At 37.3% G+C, this 19356-nt stretch overlaps 1 protein-coding gene across 10 annotated transcripts in view; it reads left to right on the top strand.

Moving 5' to 3' along the window:
* The window catches only part of SRBD1 (S1 RNA binding domain 1), a 222780-nt gene extending 203991 nt beyond the window's left edge, over window positions 1–18789 (top strand). For all 10 annotated transcript variants that reach the window (XM_043543785.1, XM_043543783.1, XM_037895846.2 and 7 more), the window contains 2 exons: window positions 11654–11838; window positions 17802–18789. In XM_043543785.1, the coding sequence (XP_043399720.1) occupies window positions 11654–11838; window positions 17802–18091 (475 nt within the window). In that variant the 3' untranslated portion in view covers window positions 18092–18789. The remainder of the gene's footprint in view (window positions 1–11653; window positions 11839–17801) is intronic.
* The last annotated feature ends 567 nt before the right edge of the window (window positions 18790–19356 follow it).

The following is a 19356-nucleotide window of genomic DNA, read 5'->3' as shown; positions in this document are numbered from 1 at the left end:
GGCATAAATCTTTAGTTTAAGCAATCTTGTAAATACATTTAAAAGAAAAATCTCTGTGTGTAGCCAACCACATTAAATAACATCCGCTTATACTAGCCGAAGTCTTGCAATTGTATAATTTGCAAAAGGAGATTCCCACTTGCATAATGCTAAACCACATATTTAAATCCCTTCTATAAACAGAGGCATAAGATTCCTAAATTGTCAGTCTCACTGAAATATAACCTGCATGCCAGATGTTGCAGTTTGTGTACATCATATACATATGCTGGTTGCCATTCTTTAAAAATGAGTATAGTTAAGATTCTGTAATAGGTACTTTTGTAAAAGTCAGGGACAGGTTGTGGACAATAAACAAAAATTCACGGAAGCCTGCGACCTGTCCCTGACTTTTACTAAAAATACCGAGGGGGGTACAAACAGAGCAGTGCCAGAGCTTGCAGCTGTTCCAGCCCTGCTGCTGCTCTAGCGGTCCTGGGGCTGGCCGCCGGTCAGCTGTTCGGTGGTCCTGGGGTTGGCCGCCGGTCAGTTGTTCCAGAGCCGCGTCCCCTGCTTCCCTCCCACTATCCCTCCCCGCCCCCGCTCCTCCGGCAGCCCTGGGGCTGGCCGCTGATAAGCTGTCTGGCGGCTCCGGGGTTGACAGCTGCTCAGAAGAAGTCATGGAGGTCCCAGAAATTCATGGAATCTGTGACTTCAATGACAGAATCGTATCCTTATGAATGAGTATTTTCCATGGGATACATATATAATATTTTTAAAAGTTTACATTGAGTGATTAGAAACTAGAAGTGAGCTGTAGCTCACGAAAGCTTATGCTCAAATAAATTGGTTAGTCTCTAAGTTGCCACTAGTACTCCTTTTCTTTTTGCGAATACAGACTAACACGGCTGCTACTCTGAAACTTTTCCTTCTAAAGTCTCAGATTATAGGCATATGACTGTTACCTGGTTCTAACTTCTTGAGGACTTACTAAATGTTTCCTTGATTTTTCTAGCAGCTCTTTTACAATACGTCTTCAGAAACTGAATACCTTGTACATGCTGTATTAATTGTATGGAGGAGGATGTGCCACTGTAAGCTGGTATTCAAAAAATAGTCTTTTCAGAAACTTAAAACACGGTCCCAGCTTTTCAGAAAAATATGCTGCCTATGACGGGCTTAGGCAGAAATTTCTTTGGTTTAAGATCTAGGAGGCCATTTCTTTATCTTTTCTTTTTTTTAATTCAGAATATTTGAACATATTTTGATATTCGATTAGAATGCATCACAAAGCAAGGCTTTGATAGCGTGGAAACCGTGAACAAAAAATGTTTTGATAATCTGTATAGCATATTAAATCGTCGTTAAAATGTTTTCCAATTATTTTACAGCAGTTGTACAGATTTTGAGTTAAGAAGACTTAATGCCATAAATCAATTATATCAGCACCGTTTGTGCTGTTATTAGTAAAGATTACCTCAGTGTTTCCATTATGAAACCCCCCTATTTTTCAGGGGTTTCTAAATCAGCCATAAAATTGGTTCTGGTTTGAAACTTGGCAAGCAGAGTCTCCACTTGGGAACAGTTTTTTTTAACCGAATTTTAAAACAACAACAAAATCCTCCTTGGCCTTTAACGCAATAAAATATTTCAGAAAAAGAAAATTAGTGGTTTTAAATTTTGGACTTCTGTACCTCAAAACCATTGTTTAAAAATGGATGTTTTTATAGGTCATGTTTCAGAGTAACAGCCGTGTTAGTCTGTATTCGCAAAAAGAAAAGGAGTACTTGTGGCACCTTAGAGACTAACCAATTTATTTGAGCATAAGCTTTCGTGAGCTACAGCTCACTTCATCGGATGCATACTGTGGAAAATACAGAAGATGTTCTTATACATACAAACCATGAAAAAATGGATGTTTACCACTACAAAAGGTTTTCTCTCCCCCCACCCCTTTCTCCTGCTGGTAATAGCTTATCTAAAGTGATCACTTTCCTTACAATGTGTATGATAATCAATTACAATGTGTATGGTAATAGCTGGAAATGGCCCACCTTTATTATCATACACATTGTAAGGAGAGTGATCACTTTAGATAAGCTATTACCAGCAGGAGAGTGGGGTGGGGGGAGAGAAAACCTTTTGTAGTGGTAAACACCCATTTTTTCATGGTTTGTATGTATAAGAACATCTTCTGTATTTTCCACAGTATGAATCCGATGAAGTGAGCTGTAGCTCACGAAAGCTTATGCTCAAATAAATTGGTTAGTCTCTAAGGTGCCACAAGTACTCCTTTTCTTTTTGCCAATACAGACTAACACGGCTGTTACTCTGAAACCTGAATAATTTGGATAGGAGTAGTGGATAAAAATTACTGGCTTATTTTATTTAAAAATAAACAATGTCATATGGTAACTTTTAAATACATTAATTTTTTTGTAAAATATTTTTTTCATGCAAAAAGGAATAGCCCTTGCCCAGAACCACCCCTTACAATTTCTTTGTACAATGTGTAGTTCATTTTGCATAGTACTGTAGTAAATAATAAGGTTTTTCAAATTAAACTAGAAGGAATCATGTGACTTTCCAAATTGTGCAGTGAATATGCTCTCAGTTGTTTAAGGAGAAAAATAAGGTCCCTCCCCCCCCCAACCCGGACTCCATTTGGATTCAATAATATAACGCGCACAGTCCTGAAACCCTTCTATCTGAATGTCTCTCCTATGTTTAGGAATTTAAAAGTGCAGATTATGATGCAGAGTATGCACTTTATGATAAGTGGTGCTACCCTTAAGGTACAGACTTTCGAGCCAATATTTTCAAAAATAGAAGACTAGTATCTCCTTATTTAGGCACCTAAATAAGTCTCTTGATTTTCAAAAGTGCTGAGCGCCCAGTGGCTACAAGTGGCCCCAATTCAACAAAGTACTTAAGCACTTGCTGAAGAAGGACCATTCAACATATTGGGAAATGCTGTATTTGATTCTCAGCACTTCTGTAAATCAGGTTGCTCATTTAGTAGCCTGGTTATAGAGACCCTATTTTTGAAAATGTTGGCCTCAACATATATAATTTAAAATATATATGATTACATCATACATATACTTTACAAGTCTTATTATTGGGGTATATTTTATCACAGTGATTGTAATTACACTGCAATTGCAATATAATTACTAAAGCTGGTCAAAAAAGGTGATATTTTTCACTGAATTTTTTTGTCAACATTTGAAAAACTTCATTCAGCTCTATAAGTTGGATGAAAAGCAGCTAAAAATTTTTGAAGGAAAAAGATTGGGAGTTTTGGTCCAGCTAAAGTAGTTTTTGTGGTTGTGCTTTTTGAATAATTAATAACCACTAATCAACTACATGACTGAAACTTATTATCTATTTATTATCATACATAATGCTCTTGGATTCTAGAAATACATGTATTAACAATACTGTATTTACATGGTAATTGCTCTATGTCATGTAGTTATCCTTGATATCTTATTAGATGAAAGAGCGGTAATTGTCAAAAGTGTCAAAAATGTAACTACAGTGTATTAGTGAACTACCTACAGTACAGTATAATAACTATACCAGTTGTTACCTATTTCAGTTAAAAGTTATTTCTCAGATACATAGTAAATTATCTTAATGTTTAGTTATTACATATCTATAGCCATATAAATGTTAGGGCTGTCAATGAATTGCAGTTAACTCACGCGATTAACTCAAAAAAATTAATCGCAATTAAAAAAAAATTAATCATGATTAATAGCAGTTTTAATCGCTCTCTTAAACAATAGAATATCAATTGAAATGTATTAAATATTTTGGATGTTTTTCTACATTTGCATATATATTCTGTGTTGAAGTTGAAATCAAAGTGTATATTATTTTTGATTATAAATATTTGCACTGTAAAAATGATAAACAAAAGAAATTACATTTTTCAGTTCACCTCATACAAGTACTGTAATGCAATCTCTGTTGTGAAAGTGTAACTTACAAATGTAAGATTTTTTTGTTTGTTACATAACTGCACTCAAAACCAAAACAATGTAAAACTTCAGATCCTACAAGTCCACTCAGTACTACTTCTTGTTCAGCCAGTCGCTAAGACGAACAAGTTTGTTTACATTTACAGGAGATAATTCTGCCCTCTTCTTATTTACAGTGTCACCAGAAAGTGACAACAGGCATTTGCTTGGCACTTTTGTAGCTGGCATTGCAAGATATTTATGTGCCATATAAGCTAAACATTCATGTGCCCCTTCATACTTCGGCCTCCATTCCAGAGGACATGCTTCCATGCTGATGACGCTTGTTAAAAAAAAAATGTGTTAATTAAATTTGTGACTGAACTCCTTGGGGCAGACTTGTATGTCCCCTGCTCTGTTTTACCTGCATTCTGCCATATATTTCATGTTATAGCGGTCTCCGATGATGACCCGGCACATGTTGTTCATTTTAAGAACACTTTCACTGCAGCTTTCACAAAATGCAAAGAAGGTACCAATGTGAGATTTCTTAAGATAACTACAGCACTCGACCCAAGTGCCTTCCAAAATCTGAGAGGGCGGAGGTGTGGAGCATGCTTTCAGAAGTCTTAAAAGAGCAACACTCCAATGCGGAAACTACAGAACCCGAACCACCAAAAAGATAATCAACCTTCTGCTGGTGGCATCCGACCCAGATGATGAAAATGAACATGCGTCAGTCCACTCTGCTTTGGATCATTATCAAGCAGAACCCATCGTCAGCATGGACGCATGTCCTCTGGAATGTTGGTTGAAGCATGAAGGGATATATGAATCTTTAGCACAGCGGCAAGTAAATATCTTGCGACGCCGGCTCCAACAGGGCCATGAGAACGCCTGTTCTCGCTTTTAGGTGAAGTAAACAAGAAGAAGGCAGCATTATCTCCTGCAAATGTAAACAAACTTGTTTGTCTGAGCGATTGGCTGAACAAGAAGTAGGACTGACTGGACTTGCTGGCTCTAAAGTTTTATATTGTTTTATTTTAGAGTGGAGTTATTTTTTGTACATAATTCTACATTTGTAAGTTCAACTTTCATGATAAAGAGATTGCACTGTAGTCCTTGTATTAGGTGAATTGAAAAATACTATTACTCTTCGTTTTTTTACAGTGCAAATACTTTTAATCAGAAAAAAATATAAAGTGAGCACTGTACACTTTGTATTCTGTGTTGTATTTGAAAATATAGAAAACATCCAAAAATATTTAAATAATTGTATTCTTCTGTTGTTTAACAGAGCAATTAATCGCTTTAATTGCTTGACAGCCATAATAAATCCATAGATATAAATATCAAGACCTGTTAAATATTCATACAAGTGTGTTTGTCTAACCCATTTATATATTTTCATATATATTTGGAAATTAATTTTGGACTCGGCAACCAACTTCGCTTAGAGTAGTATACAAATACTACATGACATTTATATAATCCAATTCAGTAGTTGAAATATTGAGGATTTATATTGTTGTGTTGTTTTTTAGCAACGCTACAAAAATCTTTAATTTGCTTTATAAATTAAAAATGCATTTTTTTACCCGAAACTATTACTAAATATTTATAACTGTTTGGTCCATATAGTTTAACTGTTGTTTGGTACTGGCAAATATATACATTCTATCTAACTTTGCACATGTTAATACAAAGTTTTGTTTTAGAAGTGATAGTGTTGCATCACCATTAATTCATGTGTGCACTATGACCAGATTTAATGGGATATCATGTTGCTTTCATGTAATGAACCCAGTACTCTCAGCTCTTAAGTCGTGTTGCTGGAAATAACAACATAAAACAGAATGACTGTGACTAAAACCCTTATGTAGCTTTAAGAACTACTGTATATCACAAAGAAGTTTCTTCTTGTTTAAAAATAGTTTTTAAATGCACTGCAACTCTCTGTTGGAAATAATTGTTGCTTTTTCTAATGATCTTTGCATTCTGTTCAAAAATTTGCGTTTTCTTTAAGCACTGCAAGGTCTGTGTTATAATTTTATGCAGATGTGTATGTGAAAAGAACATGATGTGCTTATTTGTTACATCTATGCTACATTTTTACTTGATCTGAGTAAGGTGGATGAAATTATGTATTAAATAAAAACATCAGTGACTTAGCCAGGACTGTGTTTTGCGTGTTCTGTCACGTCCCAAAGGCTGCTGTAGAAATGAAAGCTTGCTGTAGAGCTTGGAGTCGTATGCGCTAACCTCCTGCAGTTTTGATTTTTTTTTTTTAACAAGATTCTGGTAGCTTTACCTCAGTTGACATTCCTTTATATGAAAAGGATTCATCATTAACTCAAACATTCAGTATCTGAGGACAGGGAGGCAATATGTCCTACTTTATAAGATTGATCAAAGTTATGAAGAATCTCACCTTTTGCATATCAATTTTTGTGGAACTTTTTAAACATTATTGGGTTTTTAGAGAGAGATGATAGCTGCTGCTAAACTATATCAACTACTAATTAGAACTTGTTAATTTACTCATATGCATACACAAGAAAATACTTAGAGGAGGGGAGATTGTTTATTATGGGGTCTATAATTCGCTTTCTTGCAGCACTGGAACTGTCAATTACAAACTTGTTAAAATTATGATTTCAAAGATAGTATCGTCCAGATTAAGTGTTTAACATAACTAAAACCATAGTAAGGGAAGTTGCTTGTCACACAGTCTATTCTTATTTTTTCTAACCATATCATAATCTTTCTTTTCTGACTATAGTTTTTCTGACCTTGCAGTAACCCTAAGAAAGTTTTCTAAATAAGAGAGCATTTAACTTTGTTCTTAAGCAATGACATTTAAAAATATTGATGATCAATACAATGCATTACTGCTGAGCGAGAGCTTTGTCCTTTATATTGATTTTTGTTCTAAATGCCCTCAAGGCACACATGTTTGAGTGAAAAATGATATATGAAATATATAACCAGATTAAATAGTCTCTTTTTAAAAATTACATCTGTAATCACGATAATCACTAGGTAATATCTTTACATGGAAATATTTTAGCATCTAGTGTCTCATCAGGACCTAAAGGATTGAGAATCTCTAAAATAAGAATTTTATTTTTTCTATTGAAGGTGCTTATATTTTTTGGGGTTGGGCATTTTTATAATACTGCGGAGATTCTAGTTTTGTCATATCTGTCTGTATTATGAGCTGTTAATGAAAGGAATTTAGGCAAAGACAAGTTCCTCTGAAAAGACCCCCAGTTCAGGAAGGTACTGAAGCAGATGCGTAACTTTAAGAACATGAATATCTCTATTGAAATCAGTGGTAAGTCTCATGCTTAAAGTTAGACATCTGCTTAAGTACCTTCCTAAACTGGAACCAAATTGCTGTTCATGACCTTAACTGTATTAAATGATTCAGGTAATTATGATTGGTAATTTAGGACCTGACTCCTACCATCGTCACTCATATGAGTAAGCCTTATTCATTCAAGTAGTCCATTATCTTCAATGGGATTCCAAAACCAAAAATTACTTGTGTGAATAAAGATTTAAGGATCAGGCTCCTGGTCTTACTCAGAGTCCTATTTCTTACTAACTGTTTTTCTTCCCCGAAATCTGCACACAATACTGTACATCCTGATTACATTATCTACACATTTGAAAGATCTGTACATAATTTTTTTGTACATCTGTGAACGTTCCATGTGGTTACATTTATTAACAGTGAAATGTACCCTGTTATCGATTTACAATACAAATGCATTTCTATGAAATTCTGATGGTGAAAAAATGTTACTTGAAGGTACTCAAGCTGAATTTCCATTTGTGGTAAAATAAAGCCAAGTGCACGAATGTCAGCAGACTTGTTTATAGGTCTGCTTTGTGAAGCATATATTATTTAGAACATTGAGTCAGGAGGCTGGCTGTTTGTAGGGATTGTCATGTTACATCTGCCATGTCAGTCAAAGCTCAGGCAGCTGTTGCCTGCCACTGGTGTTCTGGTGTGGCATTGTCCATCTTTCAGCACTTAACAGTCAGCAGCTCTCTGTCAGCTGTGCTGTGCAGAGCACACTGCGCAGACCTACATAAATTTTCAGTATTGTCTATATAGCCCCATTAATGTTCTTTGCAGGTAGAGGGAGAATAGTACATGTCCTTTATCATCTTAGTAGAGCTGCTTCCTTTGGATACAGCCCTTCTTTTGGATAACAGTTACAATCGGTTTAAGGTAATATGCTTACGTGAACAACAATAATGATGTTGATAAAAATTGCATTTGCTTTGATACTTTACTTTGTTATCCAACCAGTTAAAATGCTTAAGAAATAGTAAAGCGACACCAAAAGTTGAAATCTGTTCAGTTAAAAAAAAATTAATGAGGATTCAGGGGCCAATGCCTGTCACTGAATTCTTGTGCTGGTTTTAGTGTTTTTTTAGCCACATTTTCAAATTTATTTTTTTTGTAATGCTTTTCTCTCCCTTGTTACTGTGTGAAAGAGCCACAATAACAGGGGAAGCTGATTGACACTGACTACAAGCAGGACGCTGTGAAATTAACTATACTCAAAGGCAAAAATAACCTGAAAAATAGAGAAAATAACTTTATCTAATAATTTTCAGATGTTATAATCTTAGGTGTTACTTGAATCTAGAAAAAAAACATTTAAGATTATAATTTATAAACCTACCGTATCCCTTTGCTTAAGCTACCTTTATGAGGTAGGGGACATTATCCACATTTCAGCTGAGAGAGAGACACTGGCTGAATTGACCATGTCACATAGTAAATCAGTAGAAGAATTGGGAATAGAATTCATCAATCTTGATTCCCTGTTCTGGGGAGTTCTGGCCTCATTAAAGTCAATGGGAGTTTAGCCACTGACTTCAACTAGGCCATTTCACCTTTATTAATATTCCTTTGTTTTCATTTTCTGAAAAAGAAAATAAGTCGCTCCCATGATTAATATCAGTTTAAGATTTGCAACATTGTACAGTAATTAGATTGGCATATATTTATCTCTTCAACCCCCCTCTGAAAATGGTGTGGCTATACCATGAGCACAAAAGCATGCACTAATAGCTGTTGAACAGAGGGCACATTCAGTTGCATCATTAGACGTGCAATGTCTTTGGTTTCAAGGGAGGAAGTCAGTGATTCACACATTAGCTTATCTTAATGGCAGAAAACTAGACATAAGATACAAAGATAGGCCACGTAAGAGGAGGGCTATCCATTATATTGTCAGGTAGACCCCCTCAGGTAGAAGAAATATAATACTTCATGCTGAACAAAATACTTATCTCAATTGTGCCTTTAAGGCACAGACCTGCATTGGAAGCAGAGTGGAGGTGTACAGCTGCAGGGGAGTGCCAGAGTGCATTGTCCCAGAGATACAGGAAGAAAGACAAGATGCAAGGGATGTGGTTTAATTAGGCCACAACTTTATTAACTTAATTCATCTGGGAACTATACGGCAATAATTCATACAGTGCTGCTCATGATTCCATCCTTAATCTTTTCTACCTATTGTAGGACTGCCATCAGTCCCCCCACCCTCCACAGCTGGTCCCTGGCGCCCGCACCTTGTTAAGGGGCTGGGGAAAGGCGATTGTCTTCTCACTGTACCAGATGTTAGGAGCCCAAACCTGTTCCCCAGCTTCTTTAGGGTATGCCTTCCCTAACTTCATGTCCAGTTCCTATGGAATAAGTACCAGCACTGAACACCTGCTAAGTTGTGACAACTAAAACCTTGCTTCCTGACTTACCCCAGGGTCCCTGAGCTGCTGTGTGGAAGGCCAAAAAAAACCCCACCCCAACCATCCAGCCCTGGTCAATCTGGCAGTGAGGGAAAAATTCCTTTCCAGTCCCAAAAAAGGTGACTACCACTATGCCAGCAGCAGACCAAAAACCGCAGGGATAGGTGGTGCTCATCTGGGTGTGAGGGGAGACAGAGTTTATATACCTTCTCACAGGTGTTCAGGGCCAGGGGCTTACCTGAGCCCTACCGGCCTGCCCACCAGCTCAGGTGATGCCTTCCCATCCAGCTCCAAAGGGGAATGGAACCATTAAAAGAGCCACTACCTTTCTTTTCCCCTCCAGTCCAGACAACCCACACCACCACCAGTTACATTGTCTTGGGGCTGTGGGGGTGGAATGCATCCTACAGTTCCCTGTTGTGCAGGGGATGTGCGGGTTACTGCACCACTTTGTGGAGTGCAGCATATTTCCATTCTTCCCCCATCCTGTGTGCAGGTTCTGTTCTACAGGCTGGTGCAGAGGTGTGGGATAGGGCCACAAACCCTGCGGGGGGAAAGTGGAGGGAGCAGACCCCTGTGATTCCTAGAGCACAAGGACTGCAGTTGTGCCTGGCTGCTATGGAGAACATGCAAGAGCAGAGGAAGTCTTCATGTTCCTTCCAATTGCCCTACTGTGCACCTTCATGAAGGACAGGCATAATCAAACCCCATGTGAATCCTGAACGAGTAGAGTTCTATTTGGTGAAAAAAGTCTATTTACAGAACACCAAGACTAAGCAATTAAGAGGCATCTGTGGTGAATAGTTTTAAGAAAAGGACTGATAGCTTCATTTAATAAACATAATGTTGCATTGTTTTTCATAATAGAAAAAGTATTTAAAGGCCTCTCGTTTTGAATTTCTCATCCTTTTATTGATATTGAGGATATTTAGCCATTGTCACTGCTAAAATAAATGTTATGTAAGACACAGCATAAAAATGTATGCTTTGTTTGTGAGCATATTCTTCAGCTAATTTCCTTCAGTATCTATGTATATAAACTAACAATGCTCTCGTGCATTGTGTATGTCTCTACTATAGAATTCAAAACCCAAGAACTATGGTCAGGGTGTTTATATCTTTATTATTGAATATAATATATTTACTTTCAGTTTTAGATAATTAAGCCAACATATGCAGTTTCTTGATTTGGTGGACTAAGAAATACATCAGTCAAATAGAGACCCTTGTGTGACTTTATTCTGTTAGTATCTGAACACTTAATTATAATTGGCCAACTTTTATGTGTAGCTCATGGACGACAGATTATTTTGTAAAGCTTTTTCATCCTCTTCTTTAAATTACAAAATTCAGAACCAGAAAAGATTCTTCGTACTTCTGTAAGGTTTGCAAATATTATCTTATCTTCACTGTATTTTCATTTTAATTGAATTAATTAAAAGTCACATTGAAAGAATTACAAAATGATGAAATTTTTACTTTTTGATGGAATGTTCATGGTAAGTTGCATTTTTTTCTGTAAATATTTAATTAATTTTGGGATAAAATCATCATGAATATAGGAAATCCTTTTGGAAATAATAGGGTTCATGGATAGCAAGTCCTAAAGTTAAGCCTGAGAAGCAGATTCTATTCTGAACCTTCTATTCAGTCCTTCATATCCTTCAGAAAAAGTTATTTTAGACTCAAACTTTACATGCTTGGCCTCAGTGTGAAGGTGAATGGAGAAGTGCAGAATGTTTCAGTTATGCTAAGGTGAAAGAAATAAGCTTTTTTTACTGTTACTTTTTAAAAACAAGATGTTTTTGTGCATGTAAGAGCTCAAAAATAGTTTGAACTTTAAACTTGGCAAGATTTCAATCCTCACTGAGGGGACTATATAAATATCTCTTATGATCTTACAGGTTATTGTCTTTTTTGTTTTAATTCTCAAGGTTTTTAACTTTCATTGGAGGAAACCCAAATGATATAGGAAAACCTGATATGCAACAAAAAGTAAATGCTGTAATTCAAAAAGAAGGAATAGAAGGAGCAGCAAAAACACTAAATACAACAGTACATACACTGCAAATAATCATTGATGGTCTGACTCAACCGGAAGGCTTTGATTTCCGAACAGGTAAAAACTGAATGCCTTGCTTTATAAAGGTAGTTTTGTTGTAGTCCGGAATTTAGAATGTTCTGGGTTTCATTTTTAAACTACATGTTTTCTAAACTGGCAGTAGATTTAGTGGATGTGTAGGTCAACTGACTCCCTTCCTTTATCCTGTCGAACAGAGAAGAATGTACTACAGCATGCAGTCAGTCAGATAGTATTTGCTGGCTCGGTAATTAAGGAGTGTGAATCCTGTCTTAAATCATGACCTTCTGAGCCATCGGAAGGTGGGCTGCAAGGCTTTTAACAGATAAGACAGTTGTAATATGTTGACTACACTGATTAAATCTACTGATGGCTATTGTGGGAGAAGCATGAGACGACTAAAAACACTAGTAATAAAGATCTATGGAATAGTAATGTAAGATTCTGATTTATTGGAAGTTTGGGTCACACACTCCTCGGAGAAAAGTTTTATTGGGGTACATGGCTCATGACTCTCACTGGTTAGATCTTCATAGCAGTGCAAAACAGTTTAGGGTGCGGGAGAGTGAGGAGGGCGTAGGAAAGGAGCGGGATATATCAGGAGGTGCAGTTGTTCAATGAACCTTACAGTGGATACGCTCTATCCTCTCACAATTGCAAGAGATAAAGGTAGGCAACAAAAATACAGGCATGTAATAATAAACAGTAGACTGATGCTTAAAGAGAAAAATACATTTCCACTCTCTCAACTTTTATTGTTTTGTTTCATTGCTTCATTATAGTTATTTATAAATGCAGCCCACTAATGATTCTGGAAACCCATTTCCTATCATGTAGTAATTTAATTCTAGACCTCTAATGTCTAATTTTCAGTGAAATGGACTATCTAGCAATAAACATAAAAATACATTGTGTTACTCAACACCAAAATAAATGACAGTTCTTAATGCAAACATTCAAATTTGAATGCACCAATGGTAGTATAATGGCGGAAGATTTTTGGAACAATCTGTTGTAGACAATGCCTGTGCCTGGAAACTGTGCTAGTAGCAATCGTGCTCAGAAATGGTTTTCTTAATATAGACAGGGATTTTGTTTGTTTTGAACTGAACTAACCCATTGTTAAAATGTTTTGAACTGAACTAGCCTATTGTTAAAAATGTATGCCTTAAGAACATAAGAATGGCCATACTGGGTCACACAGGTGGTCCATCAAGCCTAGTATCCTGTCTTCTGACAATAGCGGATGCGTCACAAGGAATGAGCAGAATAGAGCAATTTATCAAGTGATCCATCCCTTGTCGTACGCTCCCAGCTTCTGGCAGTAAGCTGTTTAGGGACACATGGGGAGCATGTACTTGTGTTTCTGACCATCTTGGCTAATAGCCATTGGTGGACCTATCCTTCATGAACTTACCCAAATTTTTTTAACCCAGTTATTCTTTTAGGTTTCACAGCATCCCATGGCAATCAATTTCACAGGTTGACTGTGCGTTGTGTGAAAAAGTACTTCCTATTGATTTCATTGAGTGACCCTTGGTTCTAGTGTTATATGAAGGGTATATAACACTTCCCTATTCTCTTTATCTACACCATTCATGATTTTACAGACCTCTATCACATCCCCCCTTAGTCGTCTCTTTTCTAAGTTGAACAGTCCCCGTTTTTTTAACTTCTTCTCATACAGAAGCTGTTCCATTTCCTTAATAATTTTTGTTGTCCTTTTCTGTACTTTTTCCAATTCTAACCTATCTCTTTTTGAGATGGAGCGACCAGAACTGCATTCAGTATTCAAGGTGTGGGTGTAACATGGATTTATATAGTGGCATTATGATATTTTCTGTCTTATTATCTATCCTAATTATCTATCCTATTCCTAATGGTTCCTAACCTTCTATTAGCTTTTTTGATTGTCACTGCATATTGAGCAGATGTTTTCAGAGAACTATTCATGATGACACCATGATGACACCTCTTTCTTGAATGGTAAAAGCTAATTTAGACCTCAACATTTTGTATATATACTTGGGATTATGTTTTCCAATGTGCATTACTTTCAATTTTTAACATTGAACTTAATCTGCTGTTTTGTTGCACAGTCACCCAGTTTTATGAGATCCTTTTGTAACTCTTTGCAGTCAGCTTTGGATTTAATTATTTTGAGTAGTTTTGTATCATTTGCAAACTTTGCCTTCTCACTGTTTACCCCTTGAACCAGATTATTTATGAATATGTTGAACAGCACCAGTCCCAGTACAGATCCTTGGGGAAATCCACTCTTTACCTCTCGCCACTATGAAAACTGACCATTTATTCCTACCCTTGTTTACTATCTTTTAACCAGTTACTGATCCATGAGAGGACCTTCCCTTTTATCCCATGACAGCTTACTCTGCTTAAAAGCCTTTGATGAGGGAGCTTGTCAAAGGCTTTCGGATAGTCCAAGCACACTATTTCCACTGGATCACCCTTGTCCACAAGTTTGTTGACCTCAAAAAATTCTGCTATATTAGTGAGGCATGATTTCCCTTTACAAAAGCTATGTTCACTCTTCCCCAAAATATTGCGTTCATCTATGTGTCTGATAATTCTGTTCTACATTTTCAACTAATTTGCCTGGTACTGAAGTTAGACTTAGTGATCTGTAATTACCAGGATTGCCTCTGGAGCCTTTTGTAAAAATCAGCCTTACATTAGCTATCTGACAGTCACCTGGTCCTGGAGGCTTGCTACTGTTTAATTTTGCTCCCCATGTAGGTACTTATAGACAGTGCTCAAGTCACGCCTTAACCTTCTCTTTGTTAAGCTAAATAAACTGAGCTCCTTGAGTCTTGCACTGTGAGATATGTTTTCTAATCCTTCTCATTGCTCTTCCCTGAATCCTCTCCAATTTATCAACATCCTTTTTGAGTTGGGTGCCAGAACTGGACACAATATTCCAGAAATGGTCACACCAGTGGCAAATGTAGAGGTAAAATAAGCTATCTGTTCCTTCTCAAGATTCCCCTTATTATGCATTGAAGGATTGCATTTGCCCTTTTGGCCACAGCATCACACTAGGAGTTTGTGTTCAGTTGATTATCCATTATGATCCCCAAATCTTTTTCAGAGTCACTGCTTCCCAGGATAGAATTCCCTGTCTTGTAAGTATGGCCGGTATTCCTAGATGTATATATTTACATTTAGCCATATTAAAAAGCTGGATTGCTAGTGCCAGTTTACCAAGCAATCCAGATTTCTCTGTGTCAGTGAGCTGTCCTCTTCACTATTCACCATTCTCCCAATTTTTATGTCATCAGCAAACTATCTGTGATGATTTTGTTTTCTTCCAGGTCATTAATAAAAATGTTAAACAGTATGGGGCCAACAACCAATCCCTGTGGGACGCCACTAGAAACGTACCCGTTAATTGATTATTCCCTGTTTAAAGTTACATTTTGAGAGCTATCTGTTAACCATTTTTAATCCATTTAATATGTGCCATGTTAATTTTTTATCTTTCTAGTTTTTTTAATAAAAATGTCATGCAATACCAAATCAAACGCTTTACAGAAGTTTAAGTATATGACATCAATACTATTATCTTTATCTACCAAACTTGTAATCCCATCAGAAAAGATCACATTAATTTGACTGGATCTGTTTTCCATAAACCGTTGTTGATTCGTTAACTTCATCACCCTCCTTTAATACTTGATTAATCAAGTCCCATATCCGTCTCTCCATTATCTTGCCTGGGATCAATGTCAGACTGAGAGGCCTATAATTACCCAGATCATCCCGTTTACCCTTTTTAAATATTAGCATAACATTAGCTTTCTTAAAGTCTTCTGGAACTTCCCTATTGTTCAAAGTCTTTTTGAAAATCAATATTTACAGTCCAGGTTGCTCCTCAGCCAGCTCTTTTAAAATTCTTGGATGCAAGGTATCTGGACCTGCTGATTTAAAAATGTCTCACTTCAGTATCTACTGTTTAACATCCTCCTGAGAGGCTACTGGAATGGAAAGAGTGTTAAATGATATGACTACATCATTTATTTCTTTTCTGCATTATTATTAATACTCCTACCATTTCCATTTAATAATGGATCAGTAATGTTGTTAGGATTCCTTTTGTTCCTGATATACATTAAAAACTCCTTCTTCTTTTCCTTACCTCTGCTGGCCATAGATTTCTCCTTGTCTCTGCTTCCTTAATCAATTTTCAACAATTCCTAGCTTCTGATTTATATTCATTACTATTAACTTCCCCTTTCCTCAGTTTGTTATATCTTGTTCCTTGTAGTTTAGTTTTCTAAAGTGCTCCCCTCAGTTTGAATTGAAATACTCTGTTGTTGGCTGCTTAATGCTCCTCAATGAGTTTAATGGAATGTGAAACAGGAAAAACTATTTGGGGATGGGAACTAGAAAGGTGATTTAAAAAATATCTATTTTTAAATGTTCTAGTAACCAGGGTACTCCCCGGGGAGTAAATCTCGGAGTTTTGCACAAAGGAGCTAACTTAGAGCAGCAGTTAAATGGCTGGTCAGGTAACAGTGGACAATCTGCAGACCCTGGGTCATGCCAGGCTGGAACAAAAAGCAGCATTTTAAACATTAAATGGTTCCCATGGCTTCTCCCAGTCTCATCCCTGCCAGTGACCTGAGCAGCTATTTAGTTTCTTTTTGCATTGAAATACCTCTGCGCAGTGTAATATTACAAAAGGATTAACTGATTTGGAGTCAAGTAATTAGGTGCATTCCTTCAGTGGAAACTTCAATGTCATTCAGGGTCTACTGATGCCACCACCAATCTGGGTAATATCTTAGGGCCTGATCCAAATGCACTGCAGTCGCACAGACTCCCATTCAGTGAGCTTTGGCTTTAGGCCTTTAACTTGTGTTTTATTTTTTAAAAGACAAAGGGGAAAACAAATTAAAATCCCAGTCTAACTTTTGTGAAATTTAGAATCTCTCTGGTAAATTGAGTATATTACTTCTGCTAAACTAACAAGCTTAGTGCATCAGGAAGACAGCTGTAGGGGAGGGCAGAACGGCAGGTATCAAGGCTGGCACAAAAGGAAAGAGGTTTTGGTGAAGGATCAACAATTGAGAAGTAAGTAATAGGAGAAAAAAAAGTCCTATCCATTCCCACATACTCTACTGTATAGGCTTGACTACCAACATCGTGCATTTAAAAGTATATGTGTGTTCTTCTCCACTCTCATCAGTGTAAATGAGGAGTGACTCCCTTGAAGTTAGTGGAATTACACTGATGTCAAACTGGTATAAATGAGTAGAGAGCATATAGGGCCATCTCTGAGGCATGGGGGTATGAATAAGCTATTTGAGTGACTTTCCTTTTGCTTAGTGGTATCACCAGACTACCTCAATTGAATACTCACTTTACTATGTACAATTATGTGCACTAAAATATAACCGTGTGTATGATTATAAATCTGTGCTAAGAATCACCTGTAAGAGAAAACCCTTCTCCCAAGCAAATGCTTACAGGGCTTTCAGTACACTATGTAACCATTAGTTAAAAACCCTATCAGGCAATCAATTTTTGTTGATCTCTTGCGGTAGCCTCTTGCCATAGGTTTCACTATACCTGGTTCTCCATATAGTATAAATTGTTTTAAGTGACCAGCCAAGGGGCTAGCAAAATAGAAGAAAATCCATTGCCTGGTAGAGGTGATGCTTATATGAAAGCCAAATGAAAATGTATTGGAAATCTTGGAGCTACTTTCAGTTACCTTCGAGACTAACACATTTATTAGAGCATAAGCTCATGAAAACTTATGCTCTAATAAATCTGTTAGTCTCTAAGATGCCACAAGTCCGCCTTTTCTTTTTATGGATACAGACTAACACAGCTGCTACTCTGAAAACTTTCAGTTAGTTTCCGAAAGTAGGAGGCTGCCTATTAGAGGTGATCCACAGCACAAGTTTAATTGTACTGTTGTCTTTCCAGTATCTTATTTCAGAAACTTGATTTTCATCTCTTGTTTTTTATGACAGATTTTGAGAAACCTGATTTCAAGAGAAGCATAGTTTGTCTTGAAGACTTGAGCATTGGCACTGTTCTGACTGGAAAAGTAGAGAACGCTACTCTCTTTGGAGTTTTTGTTGATATTGGTGTTGGTAGGTCAGGATTGATTCCAATTCGGAACATAACAGAAACAAAACTTTCTAAAGCCAAGAAGAGAAGAAGTCTTGGGTTGGGCCCTGGAGAAAGAGTGGAAGTTAAAGTACTCAATATTGATATCCCTCGATCAAGGATAACGTTGGACCTTCTTCGTGTTTTATGAGTTTTTCACTGCTGATAAGAATTTTATTTCTTTTTAAAAGGTTAAATGTTGTCACCAAGATTCTAAAGGTTGCAGTTCAAGCATTTACTGAGTATACTGGAAATGAGGGATTAATTCAACTTTTGAAATCTTCAGTTTCACTTTTTAATTCCAGAAGCTTTTCCAGAACTCTGTAAGCTCCCTCCCCTTAACAGTAACTTTTACACCGGCCCTGAAGTGGCTTTCACTCTCTTCTTAGGACAAACACCTTCTTTTTGCAGAATAAGTGATTTCTCAATACAGATCTCTACCTGTTTTCTCCTGTGCAAGATTTGCTCTCTCAATCCACCTTTGGTCTGTGCTGCTCCAGCAGACTCAGCCATGTTCTTTCATACATAAAAACACCACTTGATTGGTCTGTTTCCATGCTGTTTTCTTAAGGAAGCTTAAAAGTGGACCTTTGTGGTAGCTAAAATAGAAGCTTAAAAATGCCCTCTGCTTAGACTAAAATCTGGATATAATGGTAATAGTATTATTGGATCCGAAATTTGCTGTTTTTATTTGAGCTACCGTGTAAAGTTGTTGGTTTTTTTTTATTGCTCGGGCAATTATTATATTAATTAACACAGTGAGGTACCTCTAATTTGCTCAAAAAGTTGCAAAAGCATTTTGGTTTACTTTTTTATGTACCTGTACATAATAAAAATCTTTGACCTATTTTTTTCAGTGTACTGATTACATAAACTATCTGCACAATCCCAGGGCAATCCCTGTCCCTTCCCAACAGCCACTGTTTGTGCACCGACAACATTCCGCTCTAGGAAGAATAATTGTGAGGATGCGCTTATCAGAGCATCATGTCACTTAATTGTAATTGTTTTTTCACTAGCTGAAGCTTCGGATGATAATTTCAGCAGAAACTATGAGAATAGAGCAGGGGTCTCAAACATGCGGCCCGCGGGGCTATTTTCTGCTGCCCGCCAGCTCCCTGCAGCGCCCCTGTCCCCCCAGCATTTACCTAGAGCAGCTCCAGCCCGGTGCGCACCGGGGGCAGGGCAGGCTCCCTCAGGGAAGAGGTGGGGCAGGGGCAGGGCCTCACGGAAGGGGTGGAGCGGGGACGGGGCCAGGACAGCGGTGGGGGGTCAGTGCTGCCCTTGGGCCAATGTACTAGTCCTCACGTGGCCCACGTGGTCATTTGAGTTTGAGACCCTGGAATAGCGAGTGCTCAGTACTTCATCGAGGTGTTCAGAACCTGGTAGGATCAGGTCAGTCATAGATTGCAAGGC

The sequence above is a fragment of the Chelonia mydas genome, chromosome 3 (assembly GCF_015237465.2).
Source record: "Chelonia mydas isolate rCheMyd1 chromosome 3, rCheMyd1.pri.v2, whole genome shotgun sequence".
In the NCBI taxonomy this organism is placed as follows: domain Eukaryota; kingdom Metazoa; phylum Chordata; order Testudines; family Cheloniidae; genus Chelonia; species Chelonia mydas.
Note: the sequence above shows the minus strand (reverse complement) of the source record. Positions and strands in the feature narration are given on the sequence as shown.